The sequence below is a fragment of the Salmo salar genome, chromosome 09 (genome assembly GCF_965601325.2).
Source record: "Salmo salar chromosome 09, fSalSal1, whole genome shotgun sequence".
Lineage (NCBI taxonomy): Eukaryota > Metazoa > Chordata > Actinopteri > Salmoniformes > Salmonidae > Salmo > Salmo salar.
The window spans coordinates 10701795-10726103 of record NC_138299.1 but is presented as its reverse complement, the minus strand read 5'-3'; the positions used below and the strand labels follow the sequence as shown (position 1 = coordinate 10726103).

General features: G+C 40.7%; 1 protein-coding gene across 6 annotated transcripts in view; it reads left to right on the top strand.

The window, feature by feature from the left end:
• Positions 1–24309, top strand: part of LOC106610693 (unconventional myosin-VI) — a 97800-nt gene that overhangs the window by 22804 nt on the left and 50687 nt on the right. For all 6 annotated transcript variants that reach the window (XM_014210178.3, XM_014210177.3, XM_014210174.3 and 3 more), the window contains exons 3-10: positions 7231–7300; positions 9160–9233; positions 9602–9731; positions 9937–10042; positions 11581–11636; positions 11738–11835; positions 11953–12117; positions 19886–19966. In XM_014210178.3, coding sequence (XP_014065653.1) covers positions 7231–7300; positions 9160–9233; positions 9602–9731; positions 9937–10042; positions 11581–11636; positions 11738–11835; positions 11953–12117; positions 19886–19966 — 780 coding nt within the window. The remainder of the gene's footprint in view (positions 1–7230; positions 7301–9159; positions 9234–9601; positions 9732–9936; positions 10043–11580; positions 11637–11737; positions 11836–11952; positions 12118–19885; positions 19967–24309) is intronic.

The window sequence follows — 24309 nt, the reverse complement described above, 5'->3', positions numbered from 1 at the left end:
GGGAATCTGCGTTTAGGTAAACAGACGAAAGAAAATAAAGCATGGGGTCGACTCGGGCACGAGCCTGAGTCTCACAGTACTGTAACCAGCCACTATCCAAACGCGCAACTTTTTTTCAGCCAGAGCCTGCAAAGCCACGATTCAGCTTTTTGCCGCCTTCTGAGAGCCCATGGGAGCCGTAGGAAGTGTCACGTAACAGCAGAGATCCCCTGTAATGGATAGAGATAATCAAGAAGGGCAAGAAATTGTCAGACAGGGCACTTCCTGCATGGAATCTTCTCAGGTTTTGGCCTGCCAAATGAGTTCTGTTATACTCACAGACACCATTCAAACAGTTTTAGAAACTTTAGGGTGTTTTCTATCCAAAGCCAATAATTATATGCATATTCTAGTTACTGGGCAGGAGTAGTAACCAGATTAAATCGGGTACGTTTTTTATCCAGCCGTGTCAATACTGCCCCCTATCCCCAACAGGTTAATGCCTCAAAGCATAAGATGATCCAACATTCAAAATAAGTCCTTTTTAGCTAGCCACAGCAGTCAACTGTTTAGCTTTCTAACACATTCAGTAATTTATTTGTAAACAATTAACAAGCTAGTTGGATACCACATGTTACAGTGCCTTGCAACAGTATTAACCCCACTTGCCATTTTTCCTATTTTGTTTTGGATTTCATGTAATGGACATACACAAAATAGTCCAAATTGGTCAAGTGAAAGGAAAAAAAAAACGTATTCAAATAAATAAATAACACAAAAGTGGTGCGTGCGTATTATATTCAACCCCTTTGCTTTGAAGCCCCTAAATAAGATCTGGTGCAACCAGTTACCTTCAGAAGTCACATAATTAGTTAAATAAAGTCCACCTGTATGCAATCTAAGTGTCACATGATCTCAGTCTATGTGTGTGTGTGTGTGTGTGTGTGTGTGTGTGTATATATATATATATATATAACATACACACCTGTTCTGGAAGGCCCCACAGTCTGCAACACCACTAAGCAAGGGGCACCACAAAACACGCGGCACCATGAAGACCAAGGAGCTCTCCAAACAGGTCTGGGACAAAGTTGTGGAGAATTACAGATCAGGGTTGGGTTCTAAAAAAATAACAGAAACTTTGAACATCCCACGGAGCACCATTAAATCTATTATTAAAAAATTGAAATAATATGGCACCACAACAAACCTGCCAAGAGTGGGCCGCCCACCAAAACTCACAGACCAGGCAAGGAGGGCATTAATCAGAGAGGCAACAAAGAGACCAAAGATAACCCTGAAGGAGCTGCAAAGCTCCACACTGGAGATTGGAGTATCTGTCCGTCGGACCACTTTAAGCCGTACGCTCCACAGAGCTGGGCTTTATATAAGAGTGGCCTTGGGAAAAAAAGGCACAAAAAAAAGAAGCAAATACGTTTGGTGTTCACCAAAAGGCATGTGGGAGACTCCCCAAACATATGGAAGAAGGTACTCTGGTCAGATGAGACTAAATTTAGCTTTTTGGCCATCAAGGAAAACGCCATGTCTGGCGTAATCCCGACACCTCTGATCACCCCGAGAACACCTTCCCCACAGTGAAGCATGGTGGTGGCAGCATCAAGCTTTAGGGATGTTTTTCATCTGCAGGGACTGGGAAACTGGTCAGAATTTAAGGAATGATGGATGGCGCTAAATACAGGGAAGTTCTTGAGGGAAAGCTGCTTGTCTTCCAGAGATTTGAGACTGGGACGGAGATTCACCTTCCAACAGGACAATGACCCTAAGCACACTGCTAAAGCAACACTTGAGTGGTTTAAGGGGAAACAAATTAATGTATTGGAATGGCCTAGTCAAAGCCCAGACCTCAATCCAATTTAGAATCTGTGGTATGACTTAAAGATTGCTGATCACCAGCGGAACCCATCCAACTTGAAGGAGCAGGCGCAGTTTTCACTTGAAGAATGGGCAAAAATCCCAGTGGCTGGATGTGCCAAGCTTATAGAGACATACCCCAAGAGACTTGCAGCTGTAATTGCTGCAAAACGTGGCTCTACAAAGTATTGACTTTGGGGGGGTGAATAGTTATGCACGCTGAAGTTCTTTTTTTCTCTTATTTCTTGTTTGTTTCACAATAAAAAATGTTTTGCATCTTCAAAGTGGTAGGCATGTTGTGTAAATCAAATGATACAAACCCCCCAAAAATACATTTTTATTCCAGGTTGTAAGGCAACAAAATAGTAAAAATGCCAAGGGGGGTGAATACTTTCGCAAGCCACTGTATTTTCTAAACTGTCAGCAGAGTAGCTAGCAAGCAACAAGTTATGCCAAATATATCAGATTTGTCCCATGGCCAGGAATCAGATTTGTATCTTATTTCAAACTACCTATGAAGGTGGCTTGAAATATCTGATTCTATTTGCTTTTTGACCGTTCAGACTTAAAAAAAAAGAAAAAAAGATTTGAATCAGATAGGCTTTTTTTTTTTGACTCACTTCAAACTGCCAATGTAAACAAGGCTTAAGACTTAGCTAACTAACCACGCTGTTAGCTATATATACACAGTTGAAGTCGGAAGTTTACATACACTTAGGTTGGAGTCGTTAAACCTCGTTTTTCAACCACTCCACAAATTTCTTGTTAACAAACTATAGTTTTGGCAAGTCGGTTAGGATATCTACTTTGTGCATGACTTAAGTAATTTTTCCAACAATTGATTACAGACAGATTATTTCACTGTATCACAATTCCAGTGGGTCAGAAGTTTACATACACTAAGTTGACTGTGCCTTTAAACAGCTTTGAAAATTCACTAAAATTATGTCATGGCTTTGGAAGCTTTTGATAGGCTAATTGACATCATTTGAGTCAATTGGAGGTGTACGTGTGGATGTATTTCAAGGCCTACCTTCAAACTCAGTGCCTCTTTGCTTGACATCATGGGAAAATCAAAATAAATCAGCCAAGACCTCAGAAAACAAGTTGTAGACCTCCACAAGTCTGGTTCATCCTTGGGAGCAATTTCCAAATGCCTGAAAGTAACATGTTCATCTAAACAAATAATAGTACGCATTTATAAACACCATCGGACCACACAGCCGTCATACCGTTCAGGAAGGAGACGCGTTCTGTCTCCTAGAGATGAACATACTTTAATGCGAAAAGTGCAAATCAATCCCAGAACAACAGCAAAGGACCTTGTGAAGATGCTGGAGGAAACAGGTACAAAAGTATCAATATCCACAATAAAACGAGTCCTATATCGACATAACCTGAAAGGCCGCTCAGCAAGGAAGAAGCCACTGCTCCAAAACCGCCATGTAAAAGCCAGACTACGGTTTGCAGCGGCACATGGGGAGAAAGATCGGTGTTGCTGGGGTGCTTTGCTGCAGGAGGGACTGGTGCACTTCACACAATAGATGGCATCATGAGGTAGGAAAATTATTTGCATATATTGAAGCAACATCTCAAGACATCAGTCAGGAAGTTAAAGCATGGTCGCAAATGGGTCTTCCAAATGGACAATGACTCCAAGCATACTTCCAAAGTTGTGGCAAAATGGCTTAAGGACAACAAAGTCAAGGTATTGGAGTGGCCATCACAAAGCCCTGACCTCAATGCTATAGAAATTTTGTGGGCAGAACTGGAAAAGCCTGTGTGAGCAAGGAGGCCTACAAACCTGATTCAGTTACACCAGCTCTGTCAGGAGGAATGGGCCAAAATTCACCCAACTTATTGTGTGAAGCTTGTGGAAGGCTACCCAAAACGTTTGACCCAAGTTAAACAATTTAAAGACAATGCTACCAAATACTAATTGAGTGTATGTAAACTTGTGACTCACTGGGAATGTGATGAAATAAATAAATCATTCTCTCTACTATTATTCTGACATTTCACGTTCTTAAAATAAAGTGGTGATTCTAATTGACCTAAAACAGGGAATTTTTACGAGGATTAAATGTCAGGAATTGTGTGAAAATTAGTTTAAATGTAATTGGCTAAGGTGTATGTAAACTTCCGACTTCGTGTGTGTGTATGTATGTATGTATATATATATATATATTTTCACTACCTGTCAAAAGTTTTTCTTTATTTTTACTATTTTCTACATTGTTGAATAATAGTGAAGATATCGAAACTATGAAATAACACATATGGAATCATGTAGTATATATAAAAGTGTTAAACAAATTGAAATATAATTTATTTGAGATTCTTCAAATAGCAACCCTTTGCCTTGATGACAGCTTTGCACTATTTTGGCATTCTCTCAACCAGCTTCAGCTGGAATGCTTTTCCAACAGTCTTGAAGGAGTTCCCACATATGCTGAGCACTTGTTTGCTGCTTTTCCTTCACTCTGCTGTTCGACTCATCCCAAACCATCTGAATTTGGTTGAGGTCGGGGGATTGTGGAGGCCAGGTCATCTGATGCAGCACTCCATCACTCTCCTTCTTGTTCAAATAGCCCTTACACAGATTGGAGGTGTGTTGAGTCATTGTCCTGTTGAAAAACAAATGATAGTCCCACTAAGCCCTGTCATGACTGTCCTGCTCGGCTCAGGTTACCAATGACCACAATCCTGCAGAGAGTTTTCATCCCCACCAGAGGAGAAGGGATCTCAAGGGATAGGAAGATGTGGGGGTTTTATGACCCCTCACGCCATTGTAAATCTTAGGCAACAGACAAAAATGCTTTGTCCTCTCACTATGGAGAACCAGCCTCAGAACATTAAACATGCAATAAAGGGACTTTGGAACAATGGTTTCCGTCAGCCACAAGGGTGGTCATGACGATAGATGTATTATGAAAATTATTGTCATTTTTGTCTGGTTATTAAAGTTTAAATGTTATTATGGAAACATTGTAACTTTAAGAGTTTTCATAGTATATGCTTGATTTTTATACATTGGACATTGTGTGGAAAATGTCCAAATCAAAGAGAATGTTTAGGTAAAGATGAAATGTGATGTTAGTTGTCTAAAATTGGATTGGAGTTAAATCTAGACCTTGCCTCTTAACTTGGTACGCCCAGAGAATTGCCCTAAAGGCGGTTACACCCACTTCTGACCCGAGGGTATTAGACATGTGAGTTGAGAATGAACATATCAGACTAAGTGACCCGTGCTGCAGCTAAGGTCTGAAAAGTCAACGAACGCAACACAAGGTTGAAGACAAAGAAATCTTTTTTCTACCCATGCTACGGATGAGTAGCTGTGTCTAAGCGGGTGAATTCAAGCCGGACCACCCGGTCTCCACTCCCCATCGAATCGTGGTGTCTACCCTGTTTCCATTCCTACGCTGTGAGCTCTGAGCTACAGAGCTGGCTGTCCTCTGAAGATCCCTTTCAGAACAAGGGCGAGAAATCAGGCCACTAAGCCAAAAGGACACTGACATCGTGAGGACAACCAGAGAGTTGCACCAGAGAAGAGCGTCATTGAGAAGCCTAAACCGTCCACGTGGAGAATCCACGGAGACCTTCAAGTAATTACATCATTATATTCTGACCCATAAGAGCGGCAGTTCGGGGCAAGGTTAGGGTTATAATAAGGATAGCTGACAAATGCACCCAAATGTATGTTTCTCTCGTGTACTTTCTCTTTTTCTCTCTTTTTGAAATCCCTATTTTGCTTAACACGCTTCATAGTGTGTTGGCCCTTTATACTAAGTTCTAATCAATAGCCTAGACTGTGTTTTTGTGTATGTTTATCTTTTATTATCATTTTAGCTTTCTAGTAAATAAATAATAAACTAAAATTGGTGTGGTACGAACTCATTGGTGGGACCCAGGTTTGTGCAGATTCACGGATTATGCAACGTTCAGAATGAGACTAGAGGAAATTGATTAATTAGCGCCTGTTGTAAAATCGATATTCTGATATTCTTTGAGTTAATTTGGGAAATAGAAACTCAATAAAACGAATTTTCCCATGGTGCCCCAGGTTTATGAGTTAATAATTGCCTGATTCATTTAATTACGCAATTATAAACCGTTAAGGTGACGACTGCTGCTCATCGAATGATTAACTAATACAACGTCACGCCAGCCCAAACCAGCTGGGATGGCGTATCGCTGCAGAATGCTGTGGTAGCCATGCTGCTTATGTGTGCCTTGAATTGTAAATAAATCACAGACAGTGTCACCAGCAAAGCACCCACACACCATAACACCACCTCCTCCATGCTTTACGGTGGGAAATACACATGCGGAGATCATCCGTTCACCCACACCGCGTCTCACAAAGACATGGTGGTAGGAATCAAAAATCTCCAATTTGGACAGATTTTGACCGGTCTAATGTCCATTGCTCGTGTTTCTTGGTCCAAGCAAGTCTCTTATTCTTATTGGTGTTCTTTAGTAGTGGTTTCTTTGCAGCAATTTGACCATGATGCCCTGATTCACAGTCTCCTCTGAACAGTTGATTTTGAGATGTGTCTGTTACTTGAACTCTGTGATGCATTTATTTGGGCTGCAATTTCTGAGGCTGGTAGCTCTAATGAACGTATCCTCTGCAGCAGTGGTAACTCGGGGTCTTCCATTCCTGTGGCGGTCCCCATGAGAGCTAGTTTCATCATAGCGCTTGATGGTTTTTGCGACTGCACTTGAAGAAACTTTCAAAGTTCTTCAAATTTTCCATATTGACTGATCTTCATGTCTTAAAGTAATGATGGACTGTTGTTTCTCTTGACTTATTTGAGCTGTTCTTGCCATAATATGGACTTGGTATTTTACCAAATAGGGCTATCTTCTGTATACCCCCCTACCTTGTCAGAACACAACTGATTGGCTCAAACGCATTAAGAAGGAAAGAAATTCCACAAATTAACTTTTAAGAAGGCATACCTGTTAATTATAATGCATTCCAGGTGATTACCTCAGTGTGCAAAGCTGTCATCAAGGCAAAGGGTGGCAATTTGAAGAATCTCAATATAAAATGTATTTTGATTTAACACTTTTTTGGTTACTACATGATTCCATATGTGTTATTTCATAGTTTTGATGTCTTCACTATTATTATACAATGTAGAAAATAGTAAAATTGTAGAAAAACCCTTGAATGAGGGTTCTAAAACTTTTGACTGGTAGTGTATATCTATATATATCTCCTAAATTGAACTAGAACATGTTCAGGAGGTCCTTATGAGACATAAATAAATGGTCTGGCTCTTAGTGTACCGCTACTGGTGGAGGACTTCACATTAAAATGTTTAGATGGTGTAAATGTTTATAACAGAAATGCTTTTGATGTTGCAGACCTTTCTGGCTTCTATGAACCAAGTGTTCCCTGCTGAGGAGGATGTCAACAAACATATGGAGGACAACTGTAAGTTCACACTTTACTTTGATCTATCCTCAAGTTGGCTTGACTGGAATGGACTTAATGTTGTTGTATGTAACTTAATGTGCAGATGTTTTTAAAGACATGCTCCGGTACTTGGGTGACTAAGATTATTATTTTTAAACCTCCCGCTTTGGGCTAGAGGTGTCAGTGTGTAGTTCATACAGTGGTTGCTCCGCTAAAAGTTTTGCGATTATGCTGCATGACTTCGAGGTAATTTGTGGTTTAGTACGGTACCCTGTGTCACCACTTCATTGCTCCAGACCAGCACAAGGGGGAGTTAGAGCACTGATTATGCTTTCGGGTCCTACTGTGTCTGACAATGAATGGGCGACATAAACCTAAATAGAAACTGATAATTGTGCATGACTTCAGTATTACTTACTAAAACTGTTGTTACACTAAGGTTTTTATTCTTATATTTTGTTAGGATTATTTTGCTCTTACTGCAGCCCACTCCTGGCCGGTCACGTTATTTATTTGTGACATTGTGGTTACAATAAAGAATATAAACAAGATGCTGTGTTTTTATTTACAGTAGTGATGGACAGCTGGTGGCATTTTGAAAACAGGTTTTCAAACACTTGTGGCCCAATTAGCAGGACAATAGACTCTTTATATCCCGGCTACTGTAGGTATGAACATCCACCTGCCTGCAATGTATTCAATGATTAAGTACTCTGAAGTGTTACATTTCTAACTCAAAACAGCAGTACAATATTTCTTCATCAATATCTTTATGCTTTCATTAATAAAATGGTGATAAAAATACTCTTTCAAAATGCAGATGTTTATTTAGTTATGGATCCATAACAAATTACTATGGGAATAAATATCACTGAATTACAGAAATATTGGAACAAAGTTGTCTAATGAAGGTAAACAAATTGTTGCTTACTGGAAAATACTCTTACAAAAACAGGCACGATCACGTTGTACAGCGCCATTATATCTATTGGCTATTATTATATATATTAGTCTATTAATAGACTTGCCTAGAAGGAGGGTAGGGGCAGAATTCTATCGTCAAATGTATTTCTAAGTTAGGTTGGCTGTATCACAACCGGCCGTGATTGGTTGCAATTTCAGTTTAATCCACCAGAAAAGACAAAACAAATAATACAACAAAAAGTATTATTATGTATCACATCCGACCGTGATTGGAAGGCACATAGGGCGGCGCACAATTGGCCCAGCGGTTCTCTCCCTCTAAAAACAGAAATAAATGTTTTGGCCTTTGACACCCTACTCCTTCCTCCCTGTTGGGGAATTGAACCCCTGTCAACCGCGTGCCCGCACAACACGGGGATTCTTTAGCTAAATAGCCAAGTACTCCCAACAGTACTCCCAATAGCCTACTCCCAACAGTCACGTTGTACAGCACCATATTTTCCTTTCCATCCTAACAGAAACCCAGAGGGTTTTTAGTTTTTCTTGGATAAGAAACCCCATAATATTAAGCAAATGAATGAAGCAAAATTTCTTAAAATCAGTCCCGTATACTATGTTCTTACAAAAAAGGTTTTACATTTTCTACTACAGCTGCTATTGAAGGCTATCAAATGCTTCTCAAAGATGCCCTCTGGTGGTCAAACTAGCATTAATGGTCAGAGTGGGTGGCACTTAAATAACGTGCCGTAGAATTCTGCGGCGCCAGTATCTGCACATTATCTGTCACATTATCGCCAGTATCTGCACATATGTGACGTAGTAAGCAGTTTTTGTGGACCACTTCTGGCTCGTGAGTGCTACTTTCATAACTACTGGCTAAAAAGTTTTCAAAAGTACCGGAGAATCTCTTTAAAGGATGCTTTCTTATGAGTGACTGTTTTTCTCTCTTTCAGGTTCTCTTATGTACCTGAATGAAGGCACACTCTTAAACAACGTCCGAGTGCGGTATAGTAAAGACAAGATTTATGTAAGATGTCCTCATCTCATTACAAATCAATTGTAGATTAATCCTAGGCCTTTAAGATAGACCATTCTCTTCCTGTAAGAGACATCTGGTGGTCATAGGCCTAGTTGTGAAATTCAGATGCTCTAGCTCTCGGGTGTCAAACTCATTCCACGGAGGTCCGAGTGTCTGTGGATGTTTGTTTTTTTCCTTTCAATTAAGCCCTAGACAACCAGGTGAGGGGAGTTCTTTACTAATTAGTGACCTTCATTTCTCAATCAAGAACAAGGGAGGAGTGAAAACCCGCAGACACTCGGCCCTCCATGAAATGAGTTTGGCCACGGGTGCTCTAGCTCATGTGATGATTAAAAATGTGACTTTTTGCCACACAGACTTATGTGGCCAACATCTTGATTGCGGTGAACCCTTACAATGACATACCCAAACTGTACGCTCCAGAGACCATCAAGTCTTATCAGGGCCGGTCCCTGGGCACTCTACCACCTCACGTCTACGCCATCGGTGAGGGCAGACATCTCTATTACATCAGTGGCTGCTATACTGCCTGGTTACTGGTCATAAATGCAGTGTGTTTAAATGTAAAGCAATGGCTACATTTGACATACATTTGAATAAAGCCTAGGACTATGTCATGTAAAAGTGTTGCCGAAGCATCAGATCATTACTTGATTGATTATATGTTTTTTTTTGGCTTTCTGTCTTTCAGCGGACAAGGCTTACCGGGACATGAGGGTGCTGAAGATGAGCCAGTCTATCATAGTGTCTGGAGAATCTGGGGCCGGGAAGACAGAAAACACAAAGTTTGTCCTCAGGTCTGGCCTAAAATACTACTGACTACTATGATCTTGTTAGTTATTACAGACAACCTTGAAAATATTAAAGATAGACTGAGCGAGATAATGTTGCATGCACGACGTAAACAATGGGTCAATTTCCGCAACAATTAAGAGTGTTGTAGCGCAAGACTAAACTTCTCAGCTGTTTTGGTCCTGTAGGTATCACGTTGAAGCAGCATGAAGCGCACCCTTGCATGTGCACAGTAACTCTGTGTGACTGTGTGAGAGCAAAGTCTTGCATCGCGCTCATCTCAATATCTGCAGTGCTGTTCATTGCAACTTCATATAGTTGATTCTACCTTTAACCAAACGTACCATGTTTAGGGCTTGACGTTCAGGTATATTTGTCAGTGAAACGCCTTGATAGTGTCCACTGAAAGCTGCTGGCCCGAACTGAAAAAAAATACTCTCCCAGTGCAAAATCTAACAGAAAAGGTGTAATTTCAATATCAGGGGATTTTATCTTTAATTTGCAGGTCGAACAAGTATCCTATAGCCTATAATAACCTACCCTCTAGACACAAATAATTACATTTTAACTTAACAATGTCATAGTTACATTGATTGTTTGGAGGGAGGCTGTTATTGTTAGCGATTTTGAACAGTCAGCAGGCTATAAAATCTCTTATCTTTTGCTAAATTCAGTTTTCCTGTTTTAGTTTTTCCAGGATTCTGAGTATTTTTCAGGTTTTCACAAGTCCACATCAATGCTTAAACCATGTCAGGAGACCAATTTTTTACTGGTAGATATAAGTTAAGAAGTATTTCCTAGTACCTACCATACAGCTGTCATTATGCTGTGAGCTATTCCACACGACAACCAGTTGAGAGCTGTGCACTCTTGCCCAACAGATTTTCCGCTCAAAATAGGCAGTGTGCTGTGCGCGCGTGATAAATAATCCACATACCTAATAGCTTTAGGAATTTCTTTATTTTTTTTATCAATTATTATATAGCCTAGATTGAAAATAGCATTATTACAATATTTGTATCACTGGCACAAGTGGGCCACTGACGTGGATGATTGACAGACCCAGAGGGTTTCCTCAACCTCCCTGGGCCAGCGGGCAGCCCTGTTTGTCGAGCTCGATGTTGTGTCATGTTTTCTGTAATTTCACTCATCTCCAAAGTAGGGCTGTCAAACAATATATATATATATATATATATATATATTTTTTTTTATGGAGTTAATCGCAGGATTTGCTTACTAATTACGATTCAACGCAAATTCTGAATTTGCTCAAATTGAGCTGTAATTGAAGTATTACAAGAATATTGACGTTAGCAAAATCGGGTAAATTGATAAACGCACACTTTCTTTAACCTCGTTTTTAGCTGTATAGATTATGTATTTTGGATGTTTTCAGTGTATTTTGAACGCTTTCAGACAATGCGATTAATCATGATGAAAAAATGTGTCCACTCAAATTACAAAAAGTTAACTTGAGTTAATAGCCCTAGTCCAAAGATTAACGTCATATACTGTAGCATCATTGCTATTCTTTATCCTATAGATATTTAACAACATCATACGGAACGGGTCAAGATATTGATGAGAGAATTGTTCAAGGTAGGATTTAACAAATAACTTCACCAATAACTTCCAAATCGTTCTTTGGCCATCCAAAGTGGAAGAGATCCCAATACTTATTTTGTGCCTGTACATTTCAGCAAACCCCCTGCTTGAGGCCTTTGGAAACGCCAAGACAGTCAGAAATAACAACAGCAGTCGTTTTGGGAAATTTGTGGAAATCCACTTCAATGAAAAGGTTAGCCATCATTTTCTGTGGCTAATGCAATTTCAGCCTAAAAAGTAAATTCTGTGTTTTGGTAAATTTCATTCTTGCTTCATTGGCCCACATTGTGTGTGTGCGTGTGTGTGACAGAATAAAGTGGTGGGTGGCTTCGTGTCCCACTACCTGCTGGAGAAGTCAAGGATTTGCATGCAGAGTAAAGAGGAGAGGAACTACCACATTTTCTACAGGCTATGTGCCGGCGCCTCCGAGGACATCAGACAGAGGCTGCACCTTGACTCCCCTGACAGCTTCAGGGTCAGTGGTACACACACACTATGCATACACAAGCGGGCATACTGCACAATCTAGAGGGTGACCTGTGTATTACTGTGGAGTGTAACTAGAGAGCGTCTTTCGATACCAGGTTGAGAGGATGGAAGGCAAGAGTCCTTTCAAAGAATGCTGCAAATAGCACTCGTGTGTGAACTCCCTGTTCCCCATGCCTGACTGGGTTCTGACAAGAAGTTGCCCCCGTCCCTCCCGCTAATTGGGACATTTTGCAAACGTTTTGTTGTCTGAGTGAGGGAAATACTGTAAGTTACGTGGACTCTATGTATTTTGAAAGATGATGTGATGATTATAATAATTAGCACTTTGATGTTATACAAGCAAGCAAAGCACCTGTGAGTCCAAATGTGCACTTCATATTTCCATATCGTAAAACTCACATAGTATACAGTGTCAACATTTATGATCAATATGTTTGATGTACAGTTACAAGATGACATGGCATAATACCCTGGGTTGTCCTAAACAAAATGAGCCTTGGCTTGTTGTATTGTGAAGAAAATTGGCAACGGACCACGCATCTGAATGGACTCCATTCTATGTGCACAAATATTACAATCTGTTTCTCTGAATTACCTTTTGAAAGCCTAACACAATAAGATTGTATTTTCTTATTTAGCTAGTCATGTTGGCAATAGAACAAGCTTTCAAATTATGTCCACCTGACCCAGATTATGGTTAATAATGGACTGTTTTTGGGTCGTGTAAACGACAAGAACAATTGTGTAAAGGCAGGGATGCAGGGCTGTGGTCCAAACAAAACATCTCCAAGCGTGCTCGCTCTAGTTCGTCAACGGCACAGTTCGGGGAGCTGAAAAAAGCACCTTATAGTTTAAGAATCTTCTTTCAGTCAGAAAAGGGCATTAGAATTACTTAGGAACTGGCACACTTTGGAGACTGTGTGTGGCCACTTTAAAACACCAGTTAGACCTCAATACAAACCTTGTTATATTTTTGTATTATGTTGCACCTACCCAAAATTTTCCAAGAACATTCTTTTCATGTTACTGAATGTATCCAGGGTATTTTCAGATTTTGTTATCAACAAATGCGGCAAAAAGTATAGACAATTTTGACTCCACATAAAATCAACAGTGTAATGTTTGGATTCAGTCTTGTTTCAGATTAACTGTTCTGAACGTTACTCAAATAATTTCCCCATAATCTCCAAACTGTTCCCTTTTAATTACCATGATGGTTATGCATATTCTTTTCGATATTTCTTCTGTAAGAAATATTTCAATTTAGCCCTATCCATATAGGCCAAGGGGGTTAAACGGAACGTTATTGAGACCAAGGCCTATTTTTCAAGGGAGCCCTGCACACAGTCATACAAATTCACAATATTTGCAATTCTAATGCAATAAAAACATAGTATGTATAAGCAATTTAAAAGAAGTACAGTGAGGGGAAAAAGTATTTGATCCCCTGCTGATTTTGTACGTTTGCCCACTGACAAAGAAATGATCAGTCTATAATTTTAATGGTAGGTTTATTTGAACAGTGAGAGACAGAATAACAACAAAATAATCCCGAAAAACGCATGTCAAAAATGTTATACATTTATTTGCATTTTAATGAGGGAAATAAGTATTTGACCCCCTCTCAATCAGAAAGATTTCTGGCTTCCAGGTGTCTTTTATACAGGTAACAAGCTGAGATTAGGAGCACACTCTTAAAGGGAGTGCTCCTAATCTCAGTTTGTTAGCTGTATAAAAGACACCTGTCCACAGAAGCAATCAATCAATCAGATTCCAAACTCTCCACCATGGCCAAGACCAAAGAGCTCTCCAAGGATGTCAGGGACAAGATTGTAGACCTACACAAGGCTGGAATGGGCTACAAGACCATCGCCAAGCAGCTTGGTGAGAAGGTGACAACAGTTGGTGCGATTATTCGCAAATGGAAGAAACACAAAAGAACTGTCAATCTCCCTCGGCCTGGGGCTCCATGCAAGATCTCACCTCGTGGAGTTGCAATGATCATGAGAACGGTGAGGAATCAGCCCAGAACTACACGGGAGGATCTTGTCAATGATCTCAAGGCAGCTGGGACCATAGTCACCAAGAAAACAATTGGTAACACACTACGCCGTGAAGGACTGAAATCCTGCAGCGCCCGCAAGGTCTCCCTACTCAACAAAGCACATATACATGCCCGTCTGAAGTTTGCCAATGAACATCTGAATGATTCAGAGGACAACTGGGTGAAAGTGTTGTGGTCAGATGATACCAAAATGGAGCTCTTTGGCATCAACTCGACTCGCCGCGTTTGGAGGAGGAGGAATGCTGCCTATGACCTCAAGAACACTATCCCCACGTCAAACATGAAGGTGGAAACATTATGCTTTGGTGGTGTTTTTCTGCTAAGGGGACAGGACAACTTCACCGCATCAAAGGGACGATGGATGGGGCCATGTACCGTCAAATCTTGGGTGAGAACCTCCTTCCCTCAGCCAGGGCATTGAAAATGGGTCGTGGATGGGTATTCCAGCATGACAATGACCCAAAACACACGGCCAAGGCAACAAAGGAGTGGCTCAAGAAGAAGCAAATTAAGGTCCTGGAGTGGCCTAGCCAGTCTCCAGACCTTAATCCCATAGAAAATCTGTGGAGGGAGCTGAAGTTTCGAGTTGCCAAACGTCAGCCTCGAAACCTTAATGACTTGGAGAAGATCTGCAAAGAGGAGTGTGACAAAATCCCTCCTGAGATGCTTGCAAACCTGGTGGCCAACTACAAGAAACGTCTGTGATTGCCAACAAGGGTTTTGCCACCAAGTACTAAGTCATGTTTTGCAGAGGGGTCAAATACTTATTTCCCTCATTAAAATGCAAATCATTTTATAACATTTTTGACATGGGTTTTTCTGGATATTTTTGTTGTTATTCTGTCTCTCACTGTTCAAATAAACCTACCATTAAAATCATAGACTGGTCATTCCTTTGTCAGTGGGCAAACGTACAAAATCAGCAGGGGATCAAATACTTTTTTCCCTCACTGTAACTTACAAAACACGATCATGAAAAGCAAACACATTCCTCAGTAAAAAAGTCAACTATCTGAACCGTCCCAGCGGCACCAAAACATCCAACCTTAGAGTTCTGGAGATCATTCCACAAGGAAGGTGCAAAAAAATACTAAACACACATTTACCTAACCCAGTGGAGACTGAAGGGACCTCCAGAGTTAGCCATCCCTGAGATCGGGTCTGGTGACTCGTATGTCTGTAATTTAAAGATGAAGTAAGGTATGGCGGAAGTTTGCACAAGAGGGCGTTATAAACAACGAGACTTAAGAGAGGGCCAGACTACTTTCTGATACAGAATGCAGTGTGATGTGTACTGAACCTATCGCCCATAATAAAGCGTAGTGCCCGATGATAACTGCGTCCAATGGCTTCAATACAGTGGCAGCTGCATTCATATGGACGATATCGCCACAGTCTAAAGCCGGAATGAATGTCTACTGAATTATTTGTTTTCTGCTATTTAACCAAAGGCATGCCCTATCCTTTAAAGGAAGCACATTTTAATTATTCTTAACCAACTCATCAATATGCTTTTTGAAAGATAGCTTTTCGTCAATCCAGATACCCAGATATTTATAAGTGGGGACACGATCAATGTGGGAACCATCCAATGTAAATATGCATAGATCATCCAATACATTTTTAAGCTTTTTGGAAAATAACATACAGTTGAAGTCTGAAGTTTACATACACCTTAGCCAAATACATTTAAACTCAGTTTTTCACAATTCCTGACATTTAATCCTAGTAGAAATTCTGTCTTAGGTCAGTTAGAAACAACACTTTATTTAAAAAATGTGAAATGTCAGAATAATAGTAGAGAGAATTATTTATTTCAGCTTTTATTTCTTTCATCACATTCCAAGTGGGTCAGAAGTTTACATACACTCAATTAGTATTTGTTAACATTGCCTTTAAATTGTTTAACATGGGTCAAACATTTCGGATAGCCTTCCACAAGTTTCCCACAATAAGTTAGGTGAATTTTGGCCCATTCCTCCTGACAGAGCTGGTGTAACTGAGTCAGGTTGTAGGCCTCCTTGCTCGCACACACTTTTTCAGTTCTGCCCACAAAGTTTCTATAGAATTGAGGTCAGGGCTTTGTGATGGCCACTCCAATACCTTGACTTTGTTGTCCTTAAGCCATTTTGCCACAACTTTGGAAGACCCATTTGCGACCAAGCTTTTACTTCCTGACTGATGTCTTGAGATGTTGCTTCAATATATCCACATAATTATCCTACCTCATGATGCCATCTATTTTGTGAAGTGCACCAGTCCCTCCTGCAGCAAAGTATCCCCACAACATGATGCTGCCACCCCTGTGCTTCACAATTGGGATGGTGTTCTTCGGCTTGCAAGCCTCCCCCTTTTTCCTCCAAACATAACGATGGTCATTATGGCCAAACGGTTTTATTTTTGTTTCATCAGACCAGAGGACATTTCTCCAAAAAGTATGATCTTTGTCCCCATGTGCAGTTGCAAAACGTAGTCTGGCTTTTTTTGGCGGTTTTGGAGCAGTGGCTTCTTCCTTGCTGAGCGACCTTTCAGGTTATGTTGATATAGGACTCGTTTTACTGTGGATATAGATACTTTTGTACTTGTTTCCTTCAGCATCTTCACAAGGTTGTTTGCTGTTGTTCTGGGATTGATTTGCACTTAAGTCTCGCTATATCAGGGACTGACTGATTTTACATAGGTAATGTTAGCTATGGCTAGAGATGTTTATAATCATAGTTTGTCCCCTGGATATCAAAGCATTGACATCAAAGCATTATCTAACTTAGCTGGCATAATAATATAGCTACCTAGCTAGCTAGTCAATGAGGTGACGCTAACTCTGAAAGCCCCCCCCATTTGAAAAATAATGCTACTGTAACATTACCAAATGATATACATGACCATACTGTAAGCTGTTTTCTAGATAGCTAATGAACTTAGCTAGCTGAATAGCATTTACTAAAATGGACTAACTTAACCTTGGTAACATTAGCAGATTGCATTATATTTTAGATATAACCAACTTTGACAGTTCTCACTAACCTATGAAAATGAATGCTATAGCTACTGTAACTTTACTGTACCATTACCATGCTAGCTAGCTAGCTTGCCTCGCAGCTAAGTTAAGCAACAACTATTGATAGCCACAAGTTAGCGGTTGATATTCTGCTGTCTGAGAACAAGTTGGCTCTGGTTAATATTTATGGGGCAGCAGGTAGCCTAGTGGTTAGAGCGTTGGGCCAGTAACCGAAAGATTGCCGGATGGACTCTCCGACCTGACATGGTAAAAATCGGTCATTCTGCCCCTGAATAAGGCAGATAACCCACTGTTCCCTGGTAGGCCGTCATTGTAAATAAGAATTTGTTCTTAACTGACTTGCCTATTTGAATAAAGGATACATTTAAAAAATATATAATAGTAAATATCACCATTGCAGTAGCTTGCATGTTTTTAATCATACCTTGTGGTATGAAAAGCTGATAGTCCAGGAGAAGGTAGGTTGGTTGGTTGGCTGGCTAGCTAGCTACAGTTCTGTCTCGATCGTGTAGTGTCTGGACGTCTCTATTTTATTTCCAGGTGCTTGTCTGAGTCAACCAATAGTGTCGCACCCCTCCATCTTTCGAAAGATGGAAAGATGGACGTGTGTGTCGGTAGAGGCTGTGTCCTTCTTCCAAATAATGAGAAGTTATACATGACTGGCTTTTGAAACATGCACATGGAGATGATTGGACATGGTTGACAGCCTAATGTGAGTAAAATAGCACCATGTTCTACCAAGTGAGCTACAGGGGTCCACCACAATTATAGTTGTTATTTTGGGTATTTTTCACGGTATGATTATAGCAAGTCTCCACAGTGACAGTCACATCAACAGAAGCAATAAACTAAACTCAGCAAAAAAAGAAACGTCCTCTCACGGTCAACTGTGTTTATTTTCAGCAAACTTAACATGTGTAAATATTTGTATGAACATAACAAGATTGAACAGCTGAGACATATACTGAACAAGTTCCACAGACATGTGACTAACAGAAATTGAATAGTGTCCCTGAACAAAGGGGGGGTCAAAATCAAAAGTAACAGTCAGTATCTGGTGTGGCCACCAGCTGCATTCAGTACTGCAGGGCATCTCCTCCTCATGGACTGCACCAGATTTGCCAGTTCTTGCTGTGAGACGTTACCCCACTCTTCCACCAAGGCACCTGCAAGTTCACTGACATTTCTGGGGGGAATGGCCCTAGCCCTCACCCTCCAATCCAACAGGTCCCAGACTTGCTCAATGGCATTGAGATCCGGGCTCTTCGCTGGCCATGGCAGAACACTGACATTCCTGTCTTGCACGAAATCACGCACAGAACGAGCAGTATGGCTGGTGGCATTGTCATGCTGGAGGGTCATGTCAGGATGAGCCTGCAGGAAGGGTACCACATGAGGGAGGAGGATGTCTTCCCTGTAATGCACAGCGTTGAGATTGCCTGCAATGACAACAAGCTCAGTCCGATGATCTGTGACACACCGCCCCAGACCATGACAGACCCTCCACCTCCAAATCAATCCCGCTCTAGGAGGGTACAGGCCTCGGTGTAATGCTCATTCCTTCAACGATAAACGCGAATCCGACCATCACCCCTGGTGAGACAAAACTGTGACTTGTTAGTGAAGAGAACTTTTTTGCCAGTCCTGTCTGGTCCTGCGACGGTGGGTTTGTGCCCATAGGCGACGTTGTTGACGGTGATGTCTGGTGAGGACCTGCCTTACAACAGGCCTACAAGCCCTCAGTCCAGCCTCTCTCAGCCTATTGCGGACAGTCTGAGCACTGATGGAGGGATTGTGCGTTCCTGATGTAACTCGGGCAGTTGTTGTTGCCATCCTGTATCTGACGCCCTGTAGCACTGTCTTAGGCATCTCACAGTTCGGACATTGCAATTTATTGCCCTGGCCACGTCTGCAGTCCTCATGCCTCCTTTCAGCATGCCTAAGGCATGTTCACACAGATGAGCAGGGACCCTGGGCATCTTTTTTTTGGTGTTTTTCAGAGTCAGTAGAAAGGCCTCTTTAGTGTCCTAAGTTTTCATAACTGTGACCTTAATTGCCTACCGTCTGTAAGCTGTTAGTGTCTTAACGTCCGTTCCACAGGTGCATGTTCATTAATTGTTTATGGTTCATTGAACTAAGCATGGGAAACCGTGTTTAAACCCTTTACAATGAAGATCTATGAAGTTATTTGGATTTTTACGAATGATCTTTGAAAGACAGGGTCCTGAAAAAGGGCCGTTTCTTTTTTTGCTGAGTTTACAATGCAATTAAAGCCAAGTGAACTGTGAAACCACGTTTGGATATTAGATAGTTCATCTTTGAACATGACAAAAAACAAAGCCACTGTTCTTGCATGCATTGTTACCCTACAACCTTTATTAATAAAAAATATACTGGCTTAGGGTAAGATACTGTATTTTCAGGACCAGACGTATGAAAAATGCGTTTTGTCCCTAAGGCATTCACTTTGCACAATCCACTTTTGGTCTCTTGTCCGATAAGCAATTTGCCCAAATCGTGATCCGTCTCATTCTAATCAAATGTTATGCCAATGTCTCTGTCACTCAATTATAAACATATCCAACATAGTTTAGCTTATAGGTTGTGTCTACAGATGTGTCATTTCTGAAATGCTAATTGTTTGTGTATGCTCTCCTTTGTCCCTCATAGTATTTGAATCGAGGATGCACCAGATACTTTGCCAGCAAGGACACAGACAAACAGATCATGCAGAATCGTAAGAGTCCTGAGGTACTGTACCTTTCAGCTTATTGTCTTCTACCTCTCTTCAATGTAGAAAATAGTAAAAAAAAAAAAAAAAAATTAAATAACCCTGGAATGAATAGGTGTGTCCAAACTTTTGACTGGTACTAACATATATTTATTTAATTTTTACTTTTACCCCTTTTTTGTGATATCCAATTGGTAGTTGCAGTCTTGTCCCATCGCTGCAACTCCCGTACGGACTTGGGAGAGGTGAAGGTCGAGAGCTATGCGTCCTCTGAAACACGGCCCTGCCAAGCCGCACTGCTTCTTGACACACTGCTCGCTTAACCCGGAAGCCAGCCGCACCAATGTGCCGGAGAAAACACCGTAAAACTGGCGACCGAAGTCAGCGTGCATGTGCCCGGCCCGCCACAGGAGTTGCTAGTGCGCGATGGGACAAGGACATCCCGGCCAGCGAAACCCTCCGCTAACCCGGACGACGCTGGTCCAATTGTGCGCTGCCTCATGGGTCTCCTGGTCGCGGCCGGCTGTAGCACAGCCTAGGATAGAGCCCAGGTCTGTAGTGACGCCTCAAGCACTGAGATGCAGTGCCTTAGACCGATGCGCCACTCGGGAGGCTCTAAGACAAGATTTTTTAATGGAAAAACTGTTACTCTAGTGAAAGGAGGATAAACTGCACTGATTCCAGAAAAAAATGTGCCTAGGCTCTGAAGACTGAGCTGCCTCATGCTAGCCAGCTGGAAAACAACAACATAGGATACATTTTCAGTGTATTGGTATTTAGCTATGTTTTTGTCGATTGTAGGACTGTTGCCACAGAATTCTACATTCGTAAAAGGCTAATATCGGTCGATAACATCGGTCACCCGATAAATCGGTCGGGATCTAGTCAATATTAGTATTTTTGAGGCATCATTTCCAATTCAACCCGAAAGTAGTGTTGTCTGTACGATACCAGATTTTCCTTGGCAATTCATTTTTATCTTGAAGCAGACTAAACTCTATGGTGCTTTTTAAAACCTACTTTTGTAAAATATTGTGTTCTATAGCTTGCAAAATAAACAAATGTGACTCTGGGTGACAAGGCTGTTTTTCCAACATTAGGACTGTTTTTCTTCAAGATATGTATGTCTTTTTTTTGCTTCCTTCCGAAAGTATCTAAAATGTATTGTGAAGCTCAACAGTCACTTATAGATGATTAGAACATGATGCGTGAAAAATTATAATATAGGTACCATGACTTGGGATTTGTAACACAAATTCTGAAACAATAGCATTTGGAAATTGTGCCAGGGAAACTAAACCAAAGCTTGGATTGCTGTAATACCTTGTCCATAGTCTGATTTCAGGGTAAGGAAACCAATATTTTGTCATTTCTGTGAACTATCTTGAGTCTAGGCTACGAATATAACTATGGGCTTTCATCATTTTATGCATGCATGGCTTTCTCCCGTTTAAACAATGAATTAATCGGAGTTCCTTCTCAAAAAGTTTTGAAAGCCTAAAAACGTAATGTAGCCAGGGGACTAATAACGACAGAGAAGAAACAATATCAATATCTTATTGAACGATCTAATGACAAGTTTAATCAAGTTTAAGTTTAATAAGAAAGAAACTATCCAAGTGGGGCTGGAAAAATTGCTCCATGCGAGGTTGAAAACCAATTGGCCAATCCTCCTACTAGACCTATCATAAAAGCTTTAAAGGGAAATTCTGCCACTTTTCAACCTCATTATCTCCAGCACCATACCAGTGTCTACATATATGAAAACGGAGCGTGGTTAACAAGATAAGAAGAAAGTTCCTGAAAAATGCTTCTCTGTGTGATTACAGGGTAGGATTAAAGGAAGAAAAACACAGATTTTAAAAATTTGCAATGGGTTTCTAGCCAGAGGGAGGTTATTTTCTTGCTCCCCACGTCACCGCTAATCTCATAGTATTTGATAATCACTGTTTTTAAAATGTTTTTATTTTTTTATATTAATCGGGTATAACTTTCTTTGTAAAAATGCGCCGTTTTCACATACAGTGCATTTGGAAAGTATTTAGACCCCTTGACTTTTTCCACATTTTGTTACATTGCAGCCTTCTAAAATAGATTACATTTGTTTTTTCCCCCCTCAATCTGCACACAATACTCCATAATGACAAAGCAAAAACAGGTTTTTAGAAATCACATTTACATAAGTTTTCAGACCCTTTACTTAGTATTTTGTTGAAGCAGCCTTGGCAGCGATTACAGCCTTTAGTCTTTTTGGGTATGACGCTACAAGCTTTGCACACCTGTATTTGGGGAGTTTCTCCCATTCTTCTCTGCAGATCTTCTTAAGCTCTGGAAGGTTGAATGGGGAGTGTCGCTGCCCAGCTATTTCCAGGTCTTTCCAGAGATGTTAGATCGGGTTCAAGTCCAGGCTCTGGCTGGGACACTCAATGACATTCAGAGACTTGTCCCGAAGCCACTCCTGCATTGTCTTGGCTGTGTGCTTAGGGTCGTTGTCCTGTTGGAAGGTGAACCTTCGCCCCAGTCTGAGGTCCTGAGCGCTCTGAAGCAGGTTTTCTTCAAGGATCTCTTTGGACTTCCCCCAATTGGAGTAAACTAATAAACAATAACACTTAGGCTTCTACCATCAGTTTATACATCTTATACACATTTTACAGACACAATCTATTTTACAATAGTTATATTTTGTTTATTTTTAGTCCTTCTATTTCTGATTTTTGTTTTCTATTTGTAACTGTGCTATTTCACACAATTTCTGAACCTATATACATTGTACAGACCCCGTATGTTTTACATTGGTTATCTTGTTATTAGTCCCACCCTTCAGCTCCATTCAACCCCTTCCATCTATCTCTTAACACCGTCCATTTTGGATTTCTATTTGCCATATATTTTTCAACTGTGCTGTGATGCTTCACAAAAGTACTGAATCTTTCTATTCTCATAGCTTCTACAGATTACAAATTAAAGATAAACATTTTTGCTAAAATAATTATTATATTATTGATTGATTGACTATGGCTTTTTAAATCACCCAGTATTGCTATCTGCAGCATTAGTTCTAGGCAAATGTTGCAATTCTTCAGCTATCCCTGGCCCGGTGACCAAAAACGAGCTACATATGGATAATACCAAAATAAATGATCTAATGACTCTGCCTCCTCACAGCAAAATCTGCAGAGCTCGGAAGGTTGTATCCCCCATATATATAACATTCTATTGGTTGCAAGAATTTTGTATAGTAATTCAGTTTTGAATCCGGCGTTGTTTTGCGTATCAATTCATAAACCATGTGCCATGGAATGGGTACATCGAAAATCTCTAACCAACTATTTAGCCATTTATATGGCACAGCTGTCCGTTTTTTGGTCCTTAAATGAAATTGGTATATATTTTTATTTATCACACTTTTCTTTAACCATTTATGTTCTTTAATGCAGGGCCGACATACAAGTTCCTTACTTTTTTCCCTTTCTACTTGCCTCTTCCATTTTTGTGGTAACGCTGAAATTAGTTGGTTGTAATTTTGTGTAGAGCAGACATTTCCATGTCTGTGTTAGCTGCATGTGTGACATAGCTCCACCATTCCTATTTATGATATCATTCACTAAAATGATACCTTTTTTAAATATTTATTCGAAAATGTTTTTTTTTAATCAATTAGTATATTGGAGTTTAACCACAATATTTGTTGTATTATTTGTTCTGTCTTTTCAGGTGGATTAAACTGAAATTGCAATCTCTTTGGACAATGCTCAGTTCATCTTTCCCTCTATCCTGACTAGTCTCAGTCCCTGTCGCTCAAAAACGTCCCCACAGCATCATGCTGCCACCACCATGCTTCACCGTAGGGATGGTGGCAGGTTTCCTCTAGACTTAATGCTTGGCATTCAGGGAATCATCAGACCAGAGAATCTTGTTTCTCGTAGTCTGAGAGTCCTTTGGGTGCCTTTTGGCAAACACCAAATGGGCTGTCATGTGCCTTTTACCGAGGAGTGGCTTTCATCTGGCCACTCTACCATAAATGCCTGATTGGTGGAGTGCTGCAGAGATGGTTGTCCTTCTGGAAGGTTCTCCCATCTCCACAGAGGAACTATGGAGCTCTTTTAGAGTTACCATCGGGTTTTTGGTCACCTCTCTGACCAAGGCCCTTCTCCCCCGATTGCTCAGTTTGGCCAGGCGGCCAGCTGTAGAAAGAGTTTTGGTGGTTCCAAACTTCTTCCATTTAAGAATGATGGAGGACACTGTGTTCTTGGGAACCTTCAATGCTGCAGAAATGTTTTGGTACCGTTCCCCAAATCTGTGCCTCAACACAATCCTGTCTCGGAGCTCTACGGACAATTCCTTCAACCTCATGGCTTGGTTT